General features: G+C 33.0%; 1 protein-coding gene across 4 annotated transcripts in view; it reads left to right on the top strand.

The window, feature by feature from the left end:
* Positions 1-14,826, top strand: part of Opa1 (Opa1 mitochondrial dynamin like GTPase) — an 81,573-nt gene that overhangs the window by 19,365 nt on the left and 47,382 nt on the right. For 2 of the 4 annotated variants that reach the window (XM_081737229.1, XM_081737231.1), the window contains 2 exons: positions 3,822-3,905; positions 11,439-11,596. In XM_081737229.1, the coding sequence (XP_081593355.1) occupies positions 3,822-3,905; positions 11,439-11,596 (242 nt within the window). Of the gene's footprint in view, positions 1-514; positions 554-3,821; positions 3,906-11,438; positions 11,597-14,826 lie in introns of all 4 variants that reach the window. The other 2 variants (XM_081737228.1, XM_081737230.1) reach the window with 2 other exon arrangements.

The raw sequence follows: 14,826 nt of genomic DNA on the forward strand, positions 1-14,826 counted from the left end.
AAAAAAAAAAAAAACGTCAGATATTGCAGTAAGTGATCTCTATCGTCATAATTATTATTAAAAATAAAGCGAGAATATTGGGAATAGTAAGATATACGATATAATTGAAATATTTATTCTTCAGTCATGAATAATTTATTATTTTGCCCACTTACTATGTACAATTAAAGCATAAATACTAAATTGATTCATTAAAGTCATTAATAGTGTAAGGAATAAATGTTCATTTTTCTTTCTTTTTAAACTTCATTATGTGCTTCTTAAGTTCACTAAATTCATATCAAATTTAATTTTGTTGTTAGTTTTCTTTAATCTTAGATTGCATTGAGTTGAGCTTTAGCTTATATTGTCTGGTATAGTTTCTGTTGTCATTTGAGCATTGCTTTAAGAAAAAAAAAAAAAAAAAAAAAAAAAAAAAAAAAAAAACCAGCGACAATGAACTTTTATTTCCTTTTGTTTTTATTTTTTAAGTGCTTGGGTTGTTCTCTCACAATGATCTTTTTCCCCCCTGTAGGTTTCCTAGGGTTATCAGGAGTTGATCCTGTTGTTACAGGTGTGTAGAATTTTATTGTTGCTTTTTATTTCCTTCCGTTCGCCTTGTGCATGCAATTGGATGATTGGTGTTTGCTTTATTTTGTTACATTTCAGAAAGCTTTGTGTCTTGTTTTTATACACTTTTTACATTTTAATACTAACAGTCAGTAGTGATGTTGGATTGTTGGCAAGTAAACCTTTAGTTATATGTTCCTTTTAAGTATTATTTATTATTATTATTATTAGAAGCATGTCAAAGATACTAATTATACTAGTGATTTTTTTTAAGCTACTAACATTAATAGAAAATAATAACATAATCAAGCTTTTCGTTTACGAGCCTCTAGCTTGAATGTCTTTTTAGAGTATGTTTTTAATATCATTATGTAAAAGTCTGGAAATCTAAATAAGCGTATTCTACAAGACAATGTCAGTTTTCCATGAAAATGACGTTTATTAAAATTGGTGAATTTGGTAAAGTTAACAGAAACCATATGATTAATATCCACAACTTTCTTTGAATTATATACATTGTATATTGGGAAAGTAATGAAAACTTAAATTTTATGTATTAGCTGAAAAAGTTAAATGAAGTCAAGTCTGTCCGTGATATATTAAGTAAGTTCAGAACAAGACATAGTCGTTATATCCAAAATTATAACTGCTACATGGGCTAAAAGAATGTTAAATGTAGAATTTGTGACACAACAAGCCTTGCTGAAATGATAAAATTTAAAAAAAAAAAAAAAAAAAAAAGTGAATAGTGTATTTATATACCGAAAGTTTATAGCGAGAGTCATATAATGTCATAACGAATATTGTCTCATAAAAATGCAGTTCTGTTTTTATAACTCGAGAATGTTTTGGTCATAAAAATCAAGAAATTGGATGTTTCTAGAGAGCTTTTATTGACATGTTACATTTGTTAAAACGATATTGGTACACGAATGAAGCATACAGTTTGAAATGCGTCTCAATTTTGAAGGGAAATGGTTCTGTTCGGACAGGAGAAGGTTTCTCTCCGTGTTATCTCCAAGAATAAAATTAAGAATCATGGTGGCTCGGTAATAGCATAGTCATCTCTTGTACGAAGGGTCTTAATTCGATCGATAGTCGCATGAACTTGCGATGAACAACATTGCCTCTGAAGATTCTCTTGAGATTCTTGCTTTTCCTTCCGCTATCTTCTTTCCATCAATTCTATCATCATCGGTCGCCTCCACTTATTACCCATTTTATATATATATATATATATATATATATATATATATATATATATAGTTTACCGAACATAACTGCGGGACGTTAATCATGAAAGCTCATTTTATTTTCTTTAGTATGGACCATTGTTTTCCTTGGAATCGTTTAATCATATTAAAATAATAATAAAAACAATAATTGGAGATTGCGCGGGTGTAAAATATCTCATCTGCAACATTTCCATCCGTGCCCGCAACATCTCTGATTGCACCCGCACTCACGTTCACAGATAATAGGATAACAGATATATACAACTTATTTGTTCTTTAACAATTATGATTTCAAAAATAGTTTGTAACGTAACCATTGTAAATATTCTCCTTGTAGTTTTATGAATCCTGTGATACGATATATATCACATTCAACCAGACGTTAAATACAGTACCTTCTGATTCAAATGAACTACTCCAAGTAAAATTCGATAAAATCCATGGAGAGACAAATTTCAAAATTGGTGTAAAATACAAATGCAGTTTTCTGACAAAAGAAAATAGTATTGCTAATACTGTACGAGTCAAATATTTTCTAAACGCATTGCTTAAAAAGACAAGTCGTTATTCATAAGACATGAACGTTTTTGTTCAGAACGCAAAAGTGAAAGAAAGAAGAGTAAGCCACCTTAACCCTCCAGCCCTGATTTTTTGTTTCCTCATCGATCTTTATTTTCATTATTATTATTATTATTATTTTTTTTAACTTTTTACTTAACAAATGAAGTACAATCGCCATTTTGTTTGCAGATGTCATATTTACAGAATTATTGGATGTACACATTTGTTTACAATAGGGTTGAAACATGTATATAAAATATAAAATGGCATTAATCTAAAATATCATTGTAATCTATGTAATTTACACATCTCTAAAGCAGGATAACTTATTGTTTCTCTCTCTCTCTCTTGAACTTCGTTAATCGTGATATCGCCTACAAGTACCGTGCGTAGCTTCCTGACAACGGGTGAAAGTACTAGAGAATTGCTGAAAATGATTTAGACAAGCTCAAACAATACAAAGACAAAAAATCATCCATTTTGAATCTTCCAGATTGTTAATCATTAAATATAATGTTACTGCCAGGACCAAAAATGTTAAATAAACACGCATATATTAGTACTTAATATTTATCACGTATAAGGATTAGAAAGGAAACCATTTTGCTCTGTTGGTAGGTTGGATGATCGGATTAGAGTTTAGGGTACCTTTTAGCACCAAGGCTATATGAGACCAAGACTTACATTTTAAGGTCAATTCAAACTACCAGAATAGTTAAAACTGCAAGGCTCCCTGTCCGGGAACTAAACCCGGGACCCAATGCATCGAAGACATGCACGTTATGGAAAGTGTTTGTTCTGTCCATTGTATGTCTCACAAAAGTAATCACACTTTAGTACAAATAGTCAGTAATTAATAGTATTTCGAAGAGTGATCACGCAAATCGTTGTCTTTTCACAAACATGCATTGTCCACAGAGAAAATAAAAATATATCCGCGGAAAGTTGCATCCGTGTAAGAGTTGGGTGCGGATATCGGCATCAGCGCAAGCGTATAATAATAATAATAAAATTTCTTTCATAAGATTTATGTTCTTATTCGTATGTTAGAAAAGGTTAACTAGGCATATATTTTTGGGCCTTTGAATTCTTTCTTTCAAGTCTTATGTTTTGAAACGTACTTCCAACGAAAACCAGTAGAGAATTTTAATAGGAGTGTGGGAGTTAATATGTGTTTTGAACACGATTGTACTGTCCCTGCGTAGAACATCATAACTACAATAGGCAGAATGAAGAGTATGAGATAGAATGCAGTTTAAAAAAAAAAAAAAGAAAAAAAGAAAAAAGAAAAAACAGAAGAAATAAATAATTCGATTGAATTAATGTTTTTTTTTTCGGTGTATCAATTATAAACAATATTACGTAAATTTTAATTTAGTTTTTTCTGTAACTACTTTCAGTTTTAATTAGCACTTCAAGTTATTTTGTAATCGAAAGGCATGTTGTAAATCGTTTACGTTTCCTCCTTTCTATCAGGTAAAGATACGAGGCAAAATGCAATCTCTTTCACAAGATCTTCTACGAGCGAAAAAGTTGAAGAAAAGAAAAAAACTGCTGCCGGTAAGTGACAATTTGTTTGAAGTTTCCTCTCCTTTGAAGCAATGTAAAACTGTAATAATGTCATATCTTTATCAACGTATCCCAGCGATAATTAGGTTTTAAGAAACATACCAAAGGAAGCTTTCTTACTTTTAGGTAGACTCTTGACTTCGAAGAACATTTAAATTGCGGGACTGATTTATTTTTCTGCTCTAGGCGCCAATTTTGAAAGCCAGGCGCCTCCATAATACAGATCCACTTTGATGCCAATTCTACATTCTTTGTTTTTAAATTACGGTTGCTGGTAGAAATAGTGCAATTGGAGAGTGTCTATTGGTCACGAAAAAATCACGAAATCAGAAAACGGTCATGAAAGTCAAGAAAAAGTCACGAAATTTAACTTTTGGGTCACTATTATTTTATCTGTACAAATATTAATACAGACTGGAATTTTTTTTTCTATAAAACACCAAAATTCGCCACTAGAATTGTCTATGATCAGCTTTAGACGCTTCCAAATAGCAAGCAAAGTCAGCTTCTATCACATACATGAAAATTCGCACCAAAATTCGTTCTTGAGAATGTTACGAAATTTTATGGTTTGGTAAAGAAAAGCTCACGAAATTTCATTTTGGAATTCTAGTAGACACTCCAAATTGGAATGATAACGTTGTCTGATTCTGAAGTTTCACCCTTTGCTTCACATCGTTCTGACTCAATACTTCAATACAATACTGACTCAATAATTTTGTTTTCTTTCTTCCTACTGGCGTGCTAAAATATTTTGTTAATGAAGATTGCTTCAAATCCTGTGTTTGAGTATCTCGTGACACACATTTCATAGTTAATCTGGAAGCCATAAAAGTTTAACTAGGGCACAAAAAACAGTGCATAGACTAAAGCGATATAGCTATCGAGTACGCAGTACTCGTTATCCAACAGAATTAAATATATTTTTGAAGTTCATTGTAAATTATAACTTCTTAACGAACTTACGATAAATTGTTCTTAATCCGCCAAAGAAAGAGAGAAAAAATCAAAACTACTGGCAGGTAAAAACTGAGAATAATAACGTTGAAAATAAATAAATAAAAACTAGGCGTTAGAGTTGGATTTCCACTCGTTATGACGACCTGGCACTCTTCAAGCCCTGTTGGAATACATTGAGAAAAAGACATATGGAAAGAAATGAAAGTTACATATAATGTCAATTTTTCCTCGGACGGATATTGTCGATTACAAACTTATATGGTTCTGATTGAACAGAAATCCCGCGGATCATAGGTATGTGTTTTAGCACTGAACCACGTGCTTCTGAAGGAGAGAAAAGCATACGTAGACAGTACAAACATTATGGACGTTCAGAATGCTTAAAATAAGGTTAGTAGTTACAATCCTTAACGGATGCTTTCCCTGGAAATGTCGAGCATTATTTGGCATTGATTAAAAATAAAAAATAAATAAAATAAAATAAAAAATAAAAAAAACAAAGGCTATCCGTTAATTACGACCGTCACGCAATGTACTGTATATTGCTGTTACAAACATTTTCATTTTCTGCACTATTTGAGGCTTAGATCCAAGGTTGTATAGTCGATCAGGCATCTAACAACAAACTGGGTGGCCTGAGTTCATCCCTGGTGGAAGCGGGATTTATTTATCTTTCTATCCTTGTTAGAAACGATTCAGAGGTTCATAAACCCGTCAAAATGAGGATACGTGTGACACAAAGGTGGTTGATGTCTGATGCTGAGCACATTACGTCTCCTTTCACACAGCCCATAGCCAGTATTGAACGAGGCTTTACTTAAAAAGTTGTCAGTAATAGTTAATTCATATTAGCATTTCTTTAAACACCATTGACTTTATACATTATTTTAATAACAAAGTATAGTTCTGTTTGTTGCAAAGAATGGAGATGTTCTATATCGATACATTTATATTGCTATATATTACATGAGTTATTTTCATGTGGTATCACCAATATTCGTTGAATAGTGAACTGATAATCGTGAACCACTCACGTCTTAATGTGCACGTGTACTTATGTTTCAATAATTTGAGACTTAAAAAAAAAAAAAAAAAAAAAAAAAAAAAAAAAAAAAAAAAAAACTAGAAAGTAATGACGTACCATTATTCTCCGAGGCTAAAGGAAACGGTGATAATAATGGTCAAAATGATAGAACGAAGAAGCGGGGAAGATGCTGGAGAGCTCCCAGAAAATCCTGCACAAACGGTTTATCCAGCACAAAGCTCAATTGGCATGAACTGGTATCGAACCAGAGATCTGTGTATCTTTCAAAACATATGAAAATATATAAGTATTTAACGAGTAAAGCTGTTAGTGCAGTAGCAGTTCATTCAATTCATTACAGAAACACATTTCATATAGTGGAACACTGACAGAACAGAACATGAGGAAGATTGCAAGTGTTCTGAGAAAATACTGAAAAAAGTTGCAATTAAGTACAACAATGACATCACGACATTCTTTTCGATGTAAACAATCGCAAACATAGAGATGTTCTAATGGAAAGCTCAACGCTAATCAAACGTTTTTGGGCCATTATTTCTCAAGAACACTATCACAAATGATTGCATTCATAAACTTAACATCAGTGCACATTGACGTGAGGCAAAATTTAGTCCGTATCAGGTTTTCGGTTCTCGAGATATTGACGGATTCGGTTCAAGGTTCTACAATCATTATTCAAGGTTCTAGAGATATTGAGGGTACACTCCAAGAAGATTTTGTAGAGGAACCTAATCAGAGTACCGATTTAGGTATCTCTAATGGTTACATTCTAATGACTATAGAAATGTGGAAACAACATGCTCTCAGTATTTCTTGAATAATGGGGAAACGAAAACAATTAAAAAGCTAAACAGATAAGGCCTCTCAGTGGGTGTTCTTCCAGCTTTTAACAAGTTTATCGTTTAAATTACGAAAAATAACATAACCTAAAACCCTCTAGGAATATGGAAAGATCAGTAAGCCAATATAAAAGTTATTTTGTTGAGAAAAATACTTCAAGCGGCATTTACAAAATTTCTTGTACCTACGAAAAAAAATTATATTAGCACTAGGCAAAAAGAAGACATAAGGGAATCTCGAGAGACCAAAGAAGCTATATTAGGTTTAGCAAAGCTTCTACAAGTTACTAAACACCGGTACAGGATTTAAAAATTTTACACTGTGCTACTTTAAATATCGAAATAAAGTGTAGTTGATAAGGACAAATAATCCAATTCTGACCACTGATAAAGGAAATGTTGAGTTTTATTAATTACATACATATAACACTACCTGAATTATATATGGTTACGAAAGATAGAAAAATAAATTGACCTGGCTGCATTCAAATTAATTATTTGTTGAGCGATTGATGACGACGTTCTCATTAAGAAAAATCCATAGGAAAGAAAACCAAAAAAGCACAAATAAAAATAAGGTTATTAGTAAATTAAATTAGTGCCTTAAGACATTTATACATTATTGTTATATAGTAAAATAATTAGACCAGGTTATAACTATTGGGGAAGGGAGGCGACCGCAACTATCCATCCAATTTTCGAAATATTCATTAATAGAGTCCAGATTTCTATGCACAAACCAATCCTGAGATATGCATGCAACTAATGCACGAAAAATGTCAAAAAATGCACCAAAATATGCATTAAAAATTTAACAAATACACTGAAATATTCACTAAGAAAATAAAATTTCAATTTCTTATAAAAATATCTCATCTTAATGACCTCTGTTGTGTGAACTATTAAGGTCTTCCTTGGGTTTTCTTCCGTAAACCCTCTGCGTTTCAGTGAGAAACGTTTTGTAGATCGAAAAGTTCCTTTCTACATCAGAAGAAGTCACTGATGCATGTGAAGAACACGAAATGTCTTTCTGTCTTAAGTCTTCTTCCAATTCCATGTTTTCACCATTAAGTATATTAGCAGTATCACATATTGTTTTGTACCCATAATTTTTTGCCTAATACTTGGCAAAATTTATCTGACAGTAGTTTCGCAACGCTGTGAGTTTCACTGGACGGTCTGTAATAGTTCGCCCAACAAAGAGAGTGAATGCAACACAGTATTGTTACGGCATTCCAACTGTCTCATAATTTCATGTATTCTCGAGAAGTGGTTGTGTATGTACTTGATTTTGTTCTCAATGCCACTTGTAGAGAAACATTTTTGTAATATATGAATAGCGGCTGCATCATCGGGATTTAGTGAGTTTACAAGTGTCTTCACTTAATTTAAGTTTACTGCATAATACAATACAGCTTCTACCCAGGAGTCCTATCGATTTTAAACTGGTTGCGGAGATAGCGGAACATTTTTCGCAACTTCACGAAAGATACGTACTCGCAATGGAGCTTTCACAAATACTTTTCTTTATATTTGTTACAAGCCCATCCACTTCCAGATATAGGCATTTGCTTGTTTCTGCTGCACGATGAAGATCGTATGCAAGACAAGTCAGGTGGACTAAGTTTGGATACAACATTTTATTCTATTATTCTATACAACGTTTTATTCTACATCTGCGTTTACAAAGTACAGGGGTAGACAAAAAAAAATCTAAAAACACTTCATACAGAACACGTAAGTTTGGCCCTCCACTGTACAACACGTGTTGCGGTTGCTAATCGTTTTTTGTTTTCAATGTGTCATGTGGACCTTGCCCTTCCGTCAGCAGTAACCAGTTCATCTGTGAGTGTCGTGGTGTGAAAGTGGTGCGGAAAAATGGGCAACTTGACAGACTTCCAAAGAGGCATGATCGTTGGTGCCCGTCTGGTTGGAGCTTCAGTGGCAACAGTGGCAAACATTGTGGGGGTATCGAAAGGCATTGTGTCCAATGTCACAAGGGCATACACAATTCATGAGCAAACGACGTCTGCAAAGCACAACAGTGGTCAAAAGACAATCCTGTCAGATAGGGACCGGAGGGCATTAAAACGGATTGTAGCAGCTAAAAAAAGAAGACCACTGCAATGAAATTTACGTCTGAACTCAATTCCGGCCTACAGAACTCGGTTTCATCGAAAACAGTGCGACGGGAACTTCATAAAATGAAAATTCATGGCAGGGCCACTATCGGCAAACCCTTGGTCAGAGCAGTAAATGCGAAGAGGCGTATCCAGTGGTGCAAGGACAACAAGGCGTGGACTCATGAGCAGTGGAAACACTTAATGTGGTCCGATGAATCGACCTTCACCTTGTTCCCAACAACCGGTCGTGTTTACGTATGGAGAACACCGTCTCAGGCCTATGATACAGACTGTTTGCTCCCAACTATAAAGCATGGGGGTGGTTCTGTTACAATATGGGCAGTAATATCGTGGTTTTCTGCAGGTCCCATCATAGCCCTGCATGGAATGGTGAATGCTAAGGCGTATGAGGCCGTTTTGGGGGACCAGGTTCTACCCATGGCCCAAATATTGTTCCCTGATGGTGATGGCATCTACCAAGATGATTTGGCACCCTGTCACGCTGCAAAAATGGTGAAATCATGGTTTGAGAAGCATGACCAGGAGCTATCACACCTCCCCTAGGTCCCACAATCACCAGATCTGAACATCATTGAGCCGTTGTAGTCTGAGTTAGAAAGGCGTGTTCGGTTTTATTACCCTCCACCAGCATCCCGTAAGGAACTGAAGCATATTTTGGAGGAACAGTGGTACAGAATTCCACACACCACGAATCAGGAGCTGTATACGTCTATTCCACGTCGGATCCAAGCTGTTTTGGACGCAAAGGAGGCCCCACACCATATTAGGTACGATTTTCACACTTTTGCAAACGTTTTAGATTTCAGTGCACTTTAAATATAACCTACTTTCTTGTGATATACTCTGAAATATGCTTGTATGTAGCAATAAAATTCAGAAATATGCCATATCCTGCAAAATTTACAAAATATGCATGCACATCGAAATTCACTCAAAATATGCACTTATATGCGCTATCATATGCGTCTCATACGAATCTTTACAAGTCCGTCGAAAAGAAAAAAATATTTTCCAAATGTTTCTGCATGTTATTATAAACGTGCACTTTGCATATAAATTCGGGCTGTATTCATTAATAACCACCGTTAAAACCAAAAATAAATAAATAGTGTGAAGATTGTACTGTGGAAACGGATTTAAGCCTTTGTATGCCTCTGAAGATGAGTGTCTGAGTGTCACACTCGAAATATTGGAGGAATTATTGACTGAAGTACATTACTAGGTGAGTAATTTGAGGTATTATAAATTATAGTTAATTTATGTAATATTAAAATTATTTGCCATGCAAAATTCACTTTTACAAAGCAAAGAACGCTCGGCTAACCATGATGAAGATAAAATCAACTAATGAAAAAAAAAAAAAGTTTATTTCATCGAAAAAGAAAGAACTCCTTTTTATACCCATCAGTGCAAAAATTATAATAATTGAAAAGTCTTAACAACCATAAGAAATGAGTCTTGAAAAAGTCGAGAAAAACTAAACATTTTACTAAATAATTTTGTGGGCAACTGTATTAATAAGTATTATTTAATATTTCCAATATTAGGAACAAACAGTTTTAAATCCTGCACAGTTTAGCACTCAATAGCGCAGATACCGATATCTATTAATGTGACTTACACACCGAGATGTTTGGTATTTATTATTAGGATTGACACTAAGGATTTAGTGGAAGCTGTTTAAAAAATACATGCTTTAACTTGGTTTTCAGTAACTTCATACAGCAAATATATGCTTTAACGTGTTTTTAATTAACCGCCTGTTTTCAGCAGAGCCGAATGTAACTCGCAAAATATTCCGGTAGAGGTAGATTTCCGGTTAACGAAGGTAAATCTATGAAAAAAAAAAAAAAAAAAGTATGCGTATATAAAGTAAGATACTGTACGTACCTTAGTTAATTTAAAATATTTATTTCTACTAGGAATTAATACATCCAAAACTTACAATGAATAGAGTACACACATTAACTTACTTTTTGTAATACTCAAAGACGCTACCTGTACACATTACTGCTTGGCTGCTCAACTTTCCATAAACACTTAACCTGGGAAACCACATTAAGCATGTCAGTGTCGTTGCGACGTAAAGTAAATTGTTGCAGTTTTTTTAAACTTTTGATAGAATCTTGATACACTTTTTGACCAACACTCTCCTTTCAACTCAATGCTATAGTTCTGTTATTCCTCCACCTCCTCTTCTTCTTTCAGACTTTTTTTCTATTAAAGCATGTATATTCGTTGTGTTTGTTTCAGTTTGCACATCACTGTTTTGCTGACAATATAGAGTGTATTGTATATACCTGTACATTGAACCTCTGATAGGATATCTAAAAATTCGTAAATGCTACTCTCCGAAACCTGAAAGTTTCTGTTAAGAGACTTATTTTCATTTCCGTTGTCCGCGTAACATAGTTCTCGTTTAATGAAGGCAGTTTAATACGATTTTCGCCAGTAAATTTCGTGAAAGGCAGATTTTATTGTAGTATTAAAGCTTATCAGTTGACGTGTAATTCTAACTATGTTAACTTCATTGTAGAGTCAACTCACGAACGTCTGGAGGCGTTACAAGACGAATTAATCCAAGTTCAGTTAAAATACCAAAAAGAGCTGGAGAGGCTAGAAAGAGAAAACAAGGAGCTGCGCAAACAAATTCTTTTACGTGGAACTAGTCAAGTGGCGATGAAGAAAGTCAAGGTAAGCATACAAGTAACATTGAAGTTTTACCCCTTTTTATTTTATACAAAGAAGGACTATAGATACTATACATCTTCTACCAAGATAGTTCAGTTTGTACGAATACGTGTAATTCAACAAGAACGTAGCTGGTGTTGTTTAGAGCTATGTGGTCCAACTAATAGCCAAACATTATATGGCTTTCGCTTGTATTCGTTGAGTAAATTGCAAATTTTAAAATTAAAATAAACTAAAACTTTAATAAGCTTAATATTTATAGTTCCTTCGCAAGCAGTGATTAAGATGGTTGATTTGAACTTTAGCAGCCCCCTCCTAGAAAGTTAAACTTTCACAAAGACAAAATAAAAAAATAAAAAAATCAGCAATATCAACACGATCTTTTCCTCTTTCGCAAAAACGAAAGTTAGTCCTCCTGAAAAAGTTATCCTCAACAGATATGTATTTTACAGCGTCGCATAGCGCACGTAAAAATGAAAATATACATTGACTGAAAAAGAGATAGTTATTAAGCACATATAAATATTCAGATTCATTGGTTGCAGGATAAAGCAAATATTTGACTTAACAAACACCACCTTGGAATTAAATTAACGTAACAGAATTTTGTTAGCGAAAACAAAAATAATAATTTTAAAAAATGACTGAAAATCCAACAAGAATAAATGTCTATAACTGGCAAGTAGAATACGGTAAAACATAAATCTTAAATTGTCTTTGATTATCGACTTCATATATACACAAATTCTTTCCATGTCATTACAATTCACCACATGTTCTAACTTGAAATTTGTTCAATATGGTTACTGCCTTAATTATAAATAGGAGCAATAACTTATGAGAATATTGTAAAAAAATACTATTATTTTTCTTTAAACAGGTCTCACTCCTATTTAACCAACAAAATACTTAAATATATTGAATGACTAACTATTCTACATTAAATATACATACAGTAATAACACGAGTGACAACACCAAAAAATTAAACTTTTTTTTATTTATTTTTATTTATTTATTTTTTTTAACAGTTATATGTTCCACATACCATTGAAGAGGCCAAGTGATGGGCCCTTTCACTTGTTTCCTATACATCGCTGAGAGAAAACTTATTAACCAATCAGAATGCAAAACTGCGATCACGTCACCTCTTACCAATAGCTATGATACCAGATCTCTCAATTCAAAAAATAACCAAATACACTCACACACACGCATATATATATATATATATATATATATATATATATATATGAAGGATGAACAGCGCTTTTCTACGATTTACCAAATATCCCTTTCAACTACAGTACAATGTACCTAATACATTATAGAGTGAGGTAGAATACGTCTCTGTACACATTACTTCTCTGTATACAATACTTCTCTGTATACGGTACAATACTTCTCTGTATACAGAGAAGTGAGATATCACTACCCCACACCCGGTTTCCTGCATCCGGATTAAGAGAGTAATAATTTGAACTCAGATCAAATTTCATTTTTCGCGTCTTTTCCAAGGAAAATAGCTTTATAACTTTATTTTTTTATTTATTTTATTTATTTATTTAATTTTGAATTTTGGTCTCTTTATCCCACAAATTGAACCATAATCATTCATTTACGCGTACTTTTATCATCCATTTCTAAGCCGAGACGGGAATTCATATATATATATATATATATATATATAAACCGAAATCAGCTTAAATATGCAAGATTCAAATAGAATGGGGATACTGTAGCTACGTTGTTGGTATTATAAAAATATTAAATAAAATCACATAAATTAATGATATTTGTAGAGATTGAGTTTAGATCGTAAAACATCTTTCACAACGCCTAATAATAATATAATTAGATATATTAAAATTTGTACTTTAGAATACTTACTGATAGATTCTATAAAGTACATCTTAATATATAACAATGTGCTTACCTTTTGCGCCCGTGGTCGTTTCTTTTATATTTATGTTGATATTTCAACTCGTGTGAGAGTCATGTTCCAGTTGTTTCGTACCTCTTGCAGGTTGGAACTCATATATTTTCATCATTAATTGCTTTTGTATTATCTGTAAGCGTAGCCAGAATGTTTCATATGAGTATGCACAAAGATAATTTAAACATAACTTTTAATATGAGTGAGCATAAAAAATATTAAAGCAGAATTTTTCATATAAATGTGCACAAATGTAATTGAAGTCCACCTACGCTCTCACTATAACATTCTCACGTGTTCACACGTGTATTATTGGAATTTTAAGTGTATTAAAAATCAGATTAAATTTATTTCAGTGAATTGAAGAATTACAGATAACGAAAACAATTGAAGAAAAAAAACTCAAAACCCTTTATTGGGATATCCACAGGCACATCTTGTAGCTACGCCTATTCCTGTGAAGAGAATGAGCCGGGACCGGACCAAACTTGTTTCACAGATCACTTTTAACATTTCGTTTCTAATTAGTGCCTTTCCACTAGTTGTTTCTTCTAATTGTAGTAGAAAGATGCTAATTTGGAACAAGTATTAAAAGTGTTCTTTGAAAGTAGTTTGGTTCCGGAATCCTCTGAGCTCATTTTCTTTACAGGAAAGTATAAAAGCAGTTAAGGATGAGATTATAGAAATTCCAGCCTACAAGAGGTAAGAAACAGTTGCGACCATGCCCACCGTTCGAGTATAAATATCATTATGAATTAAAACGAAGAGAACTACGAGAGCAAAGGTAATCACAACGTTGTATTTAAGTAATTTTCTTTTTGAAATTCATAACTTTATTAAGATGTAATTGGTTGAGTATGAGTATTGGGTGATTGGTTGATAATATTGTAAATCTTAGAGGAGAGTCTTTGTTAAAGATTGGTGTAATTACGATTTTAAACTGATTATTTTTTAGGTGGGGATATTTCTAGACTTACACTTAGGACTATTGAAGACGGTTTTTAGCGTGATGATTCTCTTGTTCTTGGTTTATGTTTAGTTTGGTTTTATTTTTGCAGTTCCTATATATAGATTTTACTTTTTGATGAGTTCGACGTAACACATCCAGAATAATGAAATATTGATGTTGTTGATATTTGGTCAACTTATCAGAAGTTAAACAATAGCAGTGTTGGCTTACATTTTGTAAATTGTGTTAGGATAATAAAACTAATCTAATTATCTACAAATTGTACACGCTAACGTTGTAGAATTTTTAATTCTCATACATCCTAATTTTAATTACTTTAAATTACCGC

This window comes from Thermobia domestica, chromosome 13, assembly GCF_964235325.1.
Source record: "Thermobia domestica chromosome 13, izTheDome1.hap1.1, whole genome shotgun sequence".
In the NCBI taxonomy this organism is placed as follows: domain Eukaryota; kingdom Metazoa; phylum Arthropoda; class Insecta; order Zygentoma; family Lepismatidae; genus Thermobia; species Thermobia domestica.